Source organism: Astyanax mexicanus, chromosome 19 (genome assembly GCF_023375975.1).
Source record: "Astyanax mexicanus isolate ESR-SI-001 chromosome 19, AstMex3_surface, whole genome shotgun sequence".
NCBI lineage: Eukaryota > Metazoa > Chordata > Actinopteri > Characiformes > Acestrorhamphidae > Astyanax > Astyanax mexicanus.
The window spans coordinates 30,889,453-30,900,687 of NC_064426.1; the positions used below are offsets into that span (position 1 = coordinate 30,889,453).

Here is an 11,235-nt window from a genome sequence, read left to right on the forward strand (position 1 = left end):
CTCACTCTAACTGAGCATATTAAATTACTCATTTCATGTGTTTATTAAAGTTGTGTTTGTGAAATAAGGTGGATACTACCCTAACTGGAGCCCCACACATTGCTGCCAGATATACTGCCAGAGATCCACCTTTCAGCTCCTCTGTTCTGATCATACTCTCTCCATTACTCTTCAAATAAACCAGAGCAGAACTGAATTCTAGTTGGAGTTGGAGTAATGATTGGCTGATTACAGGCTGACTCCTCCTCCCTCAGTTCCTTATGAAAGCTCTCTCTCCTCTCTTCATCCTCCACTCTGTTCATCACTCTGCTGATCACACAGACAACATGCTGCCCACCCTCTGTGTCCTCCTCCCTGCTCTGGCATGTAAGAGATCTCCTCCTGCTTCTCTCTTTACATTGATGGGGTTTGATTGTTTCTGATTGTGTTTAAAATGATATTGATGATCATCAGCTCCAATGTTGCTTTATGTTTTAGGGGTCAGTTCACAGAAAGTTCTGACACAGACCCCTTCAGTTCTGACGGAGCAGCAGGGCAAGACCATCAGCATGGACTGTAACATCGCTGAAGATGAAAGCAACTATGTCCACTGGTATAAACAGATTCCACAATCAGCTCCTCAGTATGTGTTGACATCTGATACTGACGGCTCCCCTATTGAAAATGGAGATAATTTTCCATCTTCACGCTTCACATCTAAAGCCTCTTCAAACATCGACTATCAGTTAATAATCAGTAATGTGGAGGTAGGAGACTCTGCAGTGTATTACTGCTGCACACTTAATGACTCTCCTTTCTCGTGGGTATCACAGTGGTTGAGATCATGACAAAAACCTCCTCACTGCTCACATTCACTTCTCCATTTCATTCAGCACATTTCTCAGCTGCAGCAGAAAAGTGGGGTTAATAGGTGCAGTTCTCTTGAGCAGGACGTGTGAAGAAATCCCAGGAGAACAGAGATGTGGAATTCACAGAGACTGAAATGGGATGTGGAAGGACTCAGTGCTGATCATAGACAGTAGAAGAGAGAGCTGAAGTCTAGAGGACGTTTCAGTTCCGCTACTTTCACTTCTGAAACTGAGGAGGTTTTTGTACGGGTGAGGATATGAAATGAAGCACTGTGGTATTCGGCCCAGGAACAAAGCTGATCGTCACTGGTAAGAAACTCTTCTCTTTATCTACATTCCACTGATTATCTTATATTTCATTACATTTCTCTATTTTACCAGGAAAAATGGACTTCAGTTTGACTTATATTTTATTAACTGTAAAGAAATCATGATTTATTGAATATGAATGTGAAATCTCTTCTACTATCACTGAATGTATTTTTATGAATATTTATTGTGTGTTATATATTGTGTAGAGTTTATTAAACTAAGAATAATTGTGGAATATATTAAATTTACTGCTTTATTGAATTTAAAAATTCATTTAAAATAGTCAGCTGTGAGTAAAGTAAAATGTTACTTCCTACAAAATACTATGAATAAATTTTTCATGGTTATTGATAAAGAAATCTGTATTTTTTGTTGTTTTAATGATAGAGATTTATGATAGACAGAGGAAAGAACAATAGTTAACACTAACGCTCAAGTAATAGTTTAAAAGAAATAATAATAAAATCAGAAATAAATATTTTATCTCTGAAAATAACTAAAGTACTGATTAAGATTAAATATTTGAGCTGCAGCATCTCTCAGCATTTTTATAATTACTGTAAAAACCTTGTATCTTAATACTAAACTTAGGATGAGTCGAATAAGAAGACTGTGTCACGTGTAGAGAATGTATTTAAATCAATATATGAATCAATTTAAATATATTTACTGCAGAATATACAGTCTGTATATTAATTGATACATGTCTGATACTTTTTTTGTTGAACAATTTTTGGTAATATTTGAGTAAATAGTAATTGTTAAGTTTTTCAAATGTGTTTTTTTTGGTAAGTGTCTTTTTTAAATGATAGAGTTAAAATTATATTAAAACAAGAAATTAATGAATTAATTAATATATTTCACACTTGAACAAAAAAAAAATATTAGATTGATTTTTTGAGTTTATATGTATAATACATTATTCTGCTGGAAAAGTACCTAATACATTTCCTAATGTTTCTCATATTGACTTTTGACACTGGAAACTTTAAATACATAATTAATATAATCCAGTTTAATTAGATCAGAGGGTCATAAAGTTCCATTTTCTTCTAATAAAATATTTTAATTTAAAGCTTTTTTATCCTGACGTCCCAAAAACTAAACTTTTATTCATGTTAAACTGAACTCATCTCCACATACTGTCTCTTTAACCCTCTGAAATCAAGCTCATCACTGGAGATATGATAAACAAACTCAACTATTGTTTGGTAAATTGTGGAATAATTTGATGTAAAGATTTATTTGAAATGATGTTTTTGGAACATGTTTGATGTTGTGAAAATGTTTAAGGCATCTTATTTTAAATGCAGAGTTTTTAGAGTTTATCAGTGAAATTCTATCCTCACATTCTCTTCATTTCTAATGTAATAAATGTTTTCTTTCTTTCTTTCTCTAATCAGACTCTGCTGTTCCTCCTCCTGTTCTGAGCATCTTCCCTCCGTCCAGTGAAGAGCTGAAGTCTAATAAAGCCACTCTAGTGTGTGTGGTCAGTGACATGTCCACTGGTATTGCTGATGTTCGTTGGCTGCTGGACAGAAAGGCGGTCAGCAGTGGAGTGAGCACTGGCTCTGCAGAGCAGCAGCCCAATAAGAAGTTCAGACTGAGCAGCTATTTGAGCATTGAGAGATCAGAGTGGGAGAAAGATAAAGACATAACATGTGAAGTGTCTGCTGCTGCCTCAAAAACTACAAGTAAAAGCATGAAGAAGTCTGAATGCATGGACTGAACCTGATCTCATCTGTTCATCTTCATTCTTTTCTTCTTCTTCAGACGTACACTTCTTACTTGGCAGTGCTGAATAGAAACAGTAGTTTAGTGTGTAGTGAAAGAATGCTGATTCCAGCAACAAACACTGGATCATCTCCTGCTTACGTACTCCTTCATCTTTTCTCTTCTACAATAAAGTTGTTTGATGGATTTGAATAAAATGCAGAAGTGAAAAACTCTTGCTGTGCATTGTTTGAGTTGATTGTGAACATATCTGAGTTACTGATGGATGTGCAGTTAGTTGTACTAAAAGGAGGGAATGAATAAGGGCTGGTATGGAGGGTGGGGGTAATAAAGTGGAGGGGGCGGGGTTTGGTAACGTGGTTGTGAAGAGCGCCATCCGTCAGCAGAAGCGTGAACTGCAGTCTACTGTTCAGCAGGAGAGTGGTTTACTCAGTAGTGCGGGAAGAGCAGAGTTTGATGGGTTTCAGGAACATTTGGGTGAATTTGTTTCTTTCTTGCTATTTTCATGAGATTCTTTTAAATCCACTCAATTTGTACTTTTTACTCAGTTCTGTTTGAATCGTTTCAATTTAGCTCCTCATTTCATTTTGTCTTTCATTTCATTCTGTTCTGTTGGTGAGAGAATCTGAACTGCTGTGCTGTTCTTCACATCTCTCCCTGTTTCATTAAATATTCATAATTCTACAGCACTTTTATTGTGTTCAGTACAACTGAATCTAATGGTGGAATGAATGATGGAGCTGATTTAATGAAGTCTGATCAGATTATTGGACACAGTGTTTCTCCCTCTGCTGTTTTATGGGACTGACAGACTCTGTAGTGGATTAGTGTTAAAGTGAATGTGAGAGGAGAGGCTGTAGGGGGCAGTGAAGGATCAGAGAGAGGAGCACTGACGTGGAGATTTCCCCAAGAGATGATTCAGTTCACTAATCAGTGTGAACCTCCTCTCTCGCTCAGGATACACCTGCTGAAAGAACTCAGCTTATTTTAGCTTCATGCAAATGAGGAGATTTATCTGTGGATCATCATTTTAGAATGAGAGAAAAACTCACTCAAAATTTTAATGGATTAAAATAATTATATTAATCTAAAATAATCAATAAATATTATTACTGCACTATGAAATATGTAATAGTGTAAATTATAACACCACTATTTAACATGATCATCAGTTTCATATTAAATTCCTCCATTAGGAGATATATATGAAGATAAATCATTATCATATCCTGTAGCACATGATGATGAGAGTGTGTAGATGCTCCTATATGGTGAGTGTAGTTGAGTGACCCCTCCCTCTGCCCCCTCCTGTCTCTCTTATAGCTCATCCCTGCACTCTCTCCTTTATCTGCTCCTCAAGCTGCTCATCTCTTCACTCAGCACAGAGAGCATCACACACTGACAAGATGCTGCCAGCACTCTGCACTCTCTTCACTGCTCTCTCATGTAAGATCTCACAACACTGGAGCTCCTCAGCATTCACCTACATCTAATGTGAGCATCAACTAATGTAACATGATGCTGCTTTTATTGCAGGTGTCAGTGGTGTGACTGTGGTGACCCAGAATCCCCCTGATCTCACAGCGACTAAAGGAGAGACCACCACTATGCACTGTAATCTGGGGACGGTTACTGATAGTGCTGCTCGGTGGTATAAACAGGTTCCAGGAGGAGTTCCACAGCATGTGTTAAGGAATTATCATGGCTGGAGTTCTCCTAGCTATGGATCTGGCTTCTCTTCTCCTAAATTCACATCAACACACACATCTCAATCAGATTATACTTTGATCATCAGTAATGTGGAGGTAGGAGACTCTGCAGTGTATTACTGTACTACATGGGACGACTCTGCTAAAGAATGGGTATCACAGTGATTGAGATCATGACAAAAACCTCCTCACTGCTCACATTCACTTCTGCTTTCAGACAACAGTGAAACACGACAACTTCAACAGAATCTCAGACTACAAACTGCAAACTTTTTAGCTAACTTTTTAAGTTTATGTTTCACAGTTTGCATATATACATTTTAATGTTGTTTTTAATACATGACAACAAGCAATGGATTTTCAAACCTTTCAGTGAACAACCTTCTTTTTTCTGCCTTTCGTTTCTATAGTTTTTAGTAATTACTTTTAATGTTTACATTTACTTCATTTCAGTCTGCAGTAGAACTATATATATATATATATATATATTTGAAAATATTACCATCCACACAGAGACAAAAATGCTTGCTAGTTTTATGCTAGACCTGTTTGAGGCGATAGTCTCTCATGTAGAGAGTCATCAACACACCACAAAACATGAGAAGACATAAAGGTGTAATCCTAAATGACTACTCCATAAATGTAGGTAAATGACACTCTAAATCTAAACAGACCATTATATATTTGTTATAGAACTGTCTTTAAATGTATTCATATGTGTAAATCTGAAATCTAGTGCTATCTGCATTGTTAAATTGTAGTTTTAGGATTGTATGTAGTTCACTATTTAGGGAGTAAGGAGAAAATTGAGATACAGCCAGAAATATGCATTCATTGTGATGTTAACAGTCATATATCTGGGCTCAGTTTTCTGAAAGCATCTTAGCATAAAGAAAAGCTTAACATGGAGAGAAAGTGGTCAGTGTGAAGCTCACTCGACCATCTAAGAATCATCTTTGTGCTTAAAAACTTTTGTGAAACTCACCCCTGTGTTTTTTTCCATCCACACAACAACTATGAGAACAGAGATTTCACAAATCTTCACCTTGGAGAGAATTTCTTTAAAAAAGCCCTGTTTATAGTATTTAAAATATATATTTTTAAGCAGACAGGAGTTCAAAACATAGAGAAACACTCTTTACTTTTATAAATATCCGTGTACATTTAGACGAATCCAGCAAATCATTGTAGATCTCATTTACCAAAAATTATAACACTTCTCTTCTCCTAAATTCACATCAACATGTTCATCTTCATCTGATTGTAATTTGATCATCAGTAATGTGGAGGTAGGAGACTCTGCAGTGTATTACTGTGGAACATGGGACACATCTGTCAGTCATGGTATGTCACAGGGATTGAGATCATGACAAAAACCTCCTCACTGCTCACATTCACTTCTGCTTTCAGACAGTGGAAACACAACAACTTCAACAGAATCTGAGTTATACTGGGATGTATTTTGAGAAGTTTACAGTTGATAGCTTCTCAAATAATAAAACTATTTCTACTATTTCTATTTCTATTTGTTTGTCTTTATAACAATCTATTACTTTTTATGAAAAGACATTAAACAGCTCTGTGTTGTTAGATTTCTGAGTAGTGTGTTTTTATGCGGGATTAAGATTATTTTTATACAACAGTAAAACCTGATGTTTATTATTCTGGATGACTTTTCATAGCCATTTCAATATGAGTTTGTGACTCCAGAGTACATGATTACTGTCCATAACTATACATTTATTATCAGCTTAATCCTGTGGTTTACTTTACTAGATTGAATTTATTCACATTCTAAAACCACAGAATATTTTAAACTCAGGTTTCTCACAGATTTGTCTATTAATCATTTTCTGTGAAACTGATCCTAAAGCAATAAAAGCTGATTTTACCATAGGCACGATTTAGTCATTGATTAATTTTATTCACTGCTCTTCATCTCAATCATCATGGGTTCTTCTCTTGTTTTCAGAATTATAGTTACAGATGTGATTAGTCTGAAAGAGTGAAAGTCTTTTAGGTGTAATAATGAGCACAGATTATGAGAATTCTCATCAACAGGTAATATTAGAAACATTGACTTCTATTAATTAGGATACATTTATACCATTAGATTCTTGTTTATACATTTCAAATTGGCTTTGGAACAGATCGTTACAGATAAGGAACATCATTATAAAAGAAAAAAATAAAATCAATTTTCATAGTAAAAATCACATTTTCAGCCATATTATAACACAAAATTCTATTCTACACTTCTATCTGTGTGTGTGTGTGTGTGTGTGTGTGTGTGTGTACCAAAAACAGTTCACTGCTGTAAGATCCTCTTGATTCCTCCAGACTCCTGTATCTATTTCAGCTCATAACTCAAACACACAGCACACAGAGACATGTAAAACAGATCATTCAGAAACATGCAGCATTATACACAGCTACGGATACATGTTCACCATCATTATTATAGAAATGAAGATTATTATCAGACACCCTCATTCTATTGTGCTATCTCTAATCCAGGACGGTGAAATATATGACCAACAAGCCAAAATAAATGCCCCATAAATGATCTAATCCAGTTTAACAAGTAAATTAGGAGCCATGAGCTCAACAGACACTATTTATTTAAGTTCAGACACTTATTAAAAATAAATGAACTCCCACACAGAAACTGACCAATAGAAACGATTATTCCAGATTTGTTTCAAAAAGGTGTTTTAAAGGTTCTTACCAGTTCCAGCATTACTGTGCTCCTGTTTACAAAGAGAGTTCATAAAGACTGTATTAGACTAGTTTAATATGGATGAAAATCAGTGATCTGCAAAGACCCCTGACCTCAACCACACTGATTCCAGACCTTTAGAAAAAAATTGAAGCATCGATTCTGACCAAAACCAACATCATTCCTATTGTCGACCATCAATAACTGACCTCAAAATACTGTATAAAGCCAAAATAGAAGAGTGAAGGCTGTTATCGCCATAAAAGAAGATTGAGTTTCAGGCCATTTCACACTGCTTTGAAAGCAGTTGCCCATTAAGTACATTTAGATATGATGATCACCGACTTTTAATACTAAATAGTGTAGATTTCTTTAAACCCTTGAAAACAAAAAAATCTGAACTTTAGAACTTTAAATAAGATCTTATGATAGATGCACTGATTGGAATTAAGGTTCTTTACAGTGAACTCACAGCTGATTGGCTGATTACAGATTGACTCCTCCTCCCTCAGTTCCTTATGAAAGCTCTCTCTCCTCTCTTCATCCTCCACTCTGTTCATCACTCTGCTGATCACACAGACAACATGCTGTCCACCCTCTGTGTCCTCCTCCCTGCTCTGGCATGTAAGAGATCTCCTCCTGCTTCTCTCTTTACATTGATGGGGTTTGATTGTTTCTGATTGTGTTTAAAATGATATTGATGATCATCAGCTCCAATGTTGCTTTATGTTTTAGGGGTCAGTTCACAGAAAGTTCTGATACAGACCCCTTCAGTTCTGACGGAGCAGCAGGGCAAGACCATCAGCATGGACTGTAACATCGCAAAGTATGAAGGCAATAGCGTCTACTGGTATAAACAGATACCACAATCAGCTCCTCAGTTTGTGTTGAGATCTACTGCTGGTGGCTCTCCTGGTGATTATGGCACTGGTTTTTCTTCTTCACGCTTCACATCTAAAACCTCTTCAAACATCGACTATCAGTTAATAATCAGTAATGTGGAGGTAGGAGACTCTGCAGTGTATTACTGCTGCACGATTAATGACTCTCCTTTCTCGTACGTATCACAGTGATTGAGACCATGACAAAAACCTCCTCACTGCTCACATTCACTTCTCCATTTCATTCAGCACATTTCTCAGCTGCAGCAGGAAAGTGGGGTTAATAGGTGCAGTTCTCTTGAGCAGGACGTGTGAAGAAATCCCAGGAGAACAGAGATGTGGAATTCCCAGAGACTGAAATGGGATGTGGAAGGACTCAGTGCTGATCATAGACAGTAGAAGAGAGAGCTGAAGTCTAGAGGACGTTTCAGTTCCGCTACTTTCACTTCTGAAACTGAGGAGGTTTTTGTACGGGTGAGGATATGAAATGAAGCACTGTGGTATTCGGCCCAGGAACAAAGCTGATCGTCACTGGTAAGAAACTCTTCTCTTTATCTACATTACACTGATTATCTTATATTTCATTACATTTCTCTATTTAACCAAGAAAAATGGACTTCAGTTTAACTTATATTTTATTAACTGTAAATAAATCATGATTTATTGAATATGAATGTGAAATCTCTTCTACTATCACTGAATGTATTTTTATGAATATTTACTGTGTGTTTTATATTCTGTAGAGTTTATTAAACTAAGAATAATTGTGGAATATATTAAATGAACTGCTTTATTGAATTGGAATTGCCATTTAAACTGTCAGCTGTGGGTGAAGTGAAATTTGACCTTCTACAAAATACCATGAATTAATTTATTTTTCATGGTTATCGATAAAGAAATCTGTATTTTTTGTTGTTTTAATGATAGAGCTTTATGATACACAGAGAAAAGAACAATAGTCAACACTCACACTCAAGTTATAGTTTAAAATAAATAATAATAAAATCAGAAATAAATATTTTATCTCTGAAAATAACTAAAGTACTGATTTAAATTAAATATTTGAGCTGCAGCATCTCTCAGCATTTTAATAATTACTGTTAAAACCTTGTATATTAATACTGAAGTTAGAATCAGTCGAATAAGAAAACTGTGTCACTTGCAGAGAATGTATTTAAATCAATATATGAATCAAACAAAATATATTTACTGCAGATTGTACAGTCTGCATATTTAATTGATACATGTCTGATTCTTTATTTTTTCAATAATTTTTGGTTATGTTTGAGTAAAAAGTAATTGTTAATTTTTTAAACTTGTTTTTTTGGTAAGTGTCTCTTTTAAATGAAAGAGTTAAAATTATATTAAAACAAGAAATTAACAAATTAATTAATATATTTCACACTTGAACTAAAAAAAAAATATTAGATTGATTTTTTGAGTTTATATGTATAATACATTATTCTGCTGGAAAAGTACCTAATACATTTCCTAATGTTTCTCATATTGACTTTTGACACTGGAAACTTCAAATACATAATTAATATAATCCAGTTTAATTAGATCAAAGGGTCATAAAGTTCCATTTTCTTCTAATAAAAGATTTTTATTTAAAGCTTTTCTATCCTGACGTCCCAAAAACTTAACTTTTCTTCATTTTAAACTGAACTCATCTCCACATACTGTCTCTTTAACCCTCTGAAATTAAGCTCATCACTGGAGATATGATAAACAAACTCAACTATTGTTTGGTAAATTGTGGAATAATTTGGTGTAAAGATTTATTTGAAATGATGTTTTTGGAAAATGTTTGATGTTGTGAAAATGTTTAAGGCATCACATTTTAAATGCAGAGTTTTTAGAGTTTATCAGTGAAATTCTATCCTCACATTCTCTTCATTTCTAATGTAATAAATGTTTTCTTTCTTTCTTTCTCTAATCAGACTCTGCTGTTCCTCCTCCTGTTCTGAGCATCTTCCCTCCGTCCAGTGAAGAGCTGAAGTCTAATAAAGCCACTCTAGTGTGTGTGGTCAGTGACATGTCCACTGGTTATGCTGATGTTCGTTGGCTGCTGGACGGAAAGGCGGTCAGCAGTGGAGTGAGCACTGGCTCTGCAGAGCAGCAGCCCAATAAGAAGTTCAGACTGAGCAGCTATTTGAGCATTGAGAGATCAGAGTGGGAGAAAGATAAAGACATAACATGTGAAGTGTCTGCTGCTGCCTCAAAAACTACAAGTAAAAGCATGAAGAAGTCTGAATGCATGGACTGAACCTGATCACATCTGTTCATCTTCATTCTTTTCTTCTTCTTCAGACGTACACTTCTTACTTGGCAGTGCTGAATAGAAACAGTAGTTTAGTGTGTAGTGAAAGAATGCTGATTCCAGCAACAAACACTGGATCATCTCCTGCTTACGTACTCCTTCATCTTTTCTCTTCTACAATAAAGTTGTTTGATGGATTTGAATAAAATGCAGAAGTGAAAAACTCTTGCTGTGCATTGTTTGAGTTGATTGTGAACATATCTGAGTTACTGATGGATGTGCAGTTAGTTGTACTAAAAGGAGGGAATGAATAAGGGCTGGTATGGAGGGTGGGGGTAATAAAGTGGAGGGGGCGGGTTTTGGTAACATGGTTGTGAAGAGCGCCATCCGTCAGCAGAAGCGTGAACTGCAGTCTACTGTTCAGCAGGAGAGGGGTTTACTCAGTAGTGCGGGAAGAGCAGAGTTTGATGGGTTTCAGGAACATTTGGGTGAATTTGTTTCTTTCTTGCTATTTTCATGAGATTCTTTTAAATCCACTCAATTTGTACTTTTTACTCAGTTCTGTTTGAATCGTTTCGATTTAGCTCCTCATTTCATTTTGTCTTTCATTTCATTCTGTTCTGTTGGTGAGAGAATCTGAACTGCTGTGCTGTTCTTCACATCTCTCCCTCTTTCATTAAATATTCATAATTCTACAGCACTTTTATCGTGTTCAGTACAACTGAATCTAATGGTGGAATGAATGATGGAGCTGATTTAATGAAGTCTG

General features: G+C 35.6%; 2 protein-coding genes across 2 annotated transcripts; both read left to right on the plus strand.

Moving 5' to 3' along the window:
- The first annotated feature begins 238 nt into the window (after window positions 1-238).
- LOC125784398 (immunoglobulin lambda-1 light chain-like) lies at window positions 239-3,109 on the plus strand. Its single transcript, XM_049467870.1, has 4 exons — window positions 239-366; window positions 478-799; window positions 1,117-1,157; window positions 2,564-3,109. The coding sequence occupies exons 1-4, from the start codon at window positions 261-263 to the stop codon at window positions 2,887-2,889; spliced, it is 795 nt and encodes a 264-aa protein (XP_049323827.1). The 5' UTR covers window positions 239-260; the 3' UTR covers window positions 2,890-3,109.
- Window positions 3,110-3,205: 96 nt separating this feature from the next.
- Window positions 3,206-10,690, plus strand: LOC111190926 (immunoglobulin lambda-1 light chain). Its single transcript, XM_049467871.1, has 4 exons — window positions 3,206-3,371; window positions 4,431-4,764; window positions 8,697-8,737; window positions 10,147-10,690. The coding sequence occupies exons 1-4, from the start codon at window positions 3,206-3,208 to the stop codon at window positions 10,470-10,472; spliced, it is 867 nt and encodes a 288-aa protein (XP_049323828.1). The 3' UTR covers window positions 10,473-10,690.
- The last annotated feature ends 545 nt before the right edge of the window (window positions 10,691-11,235 follow it).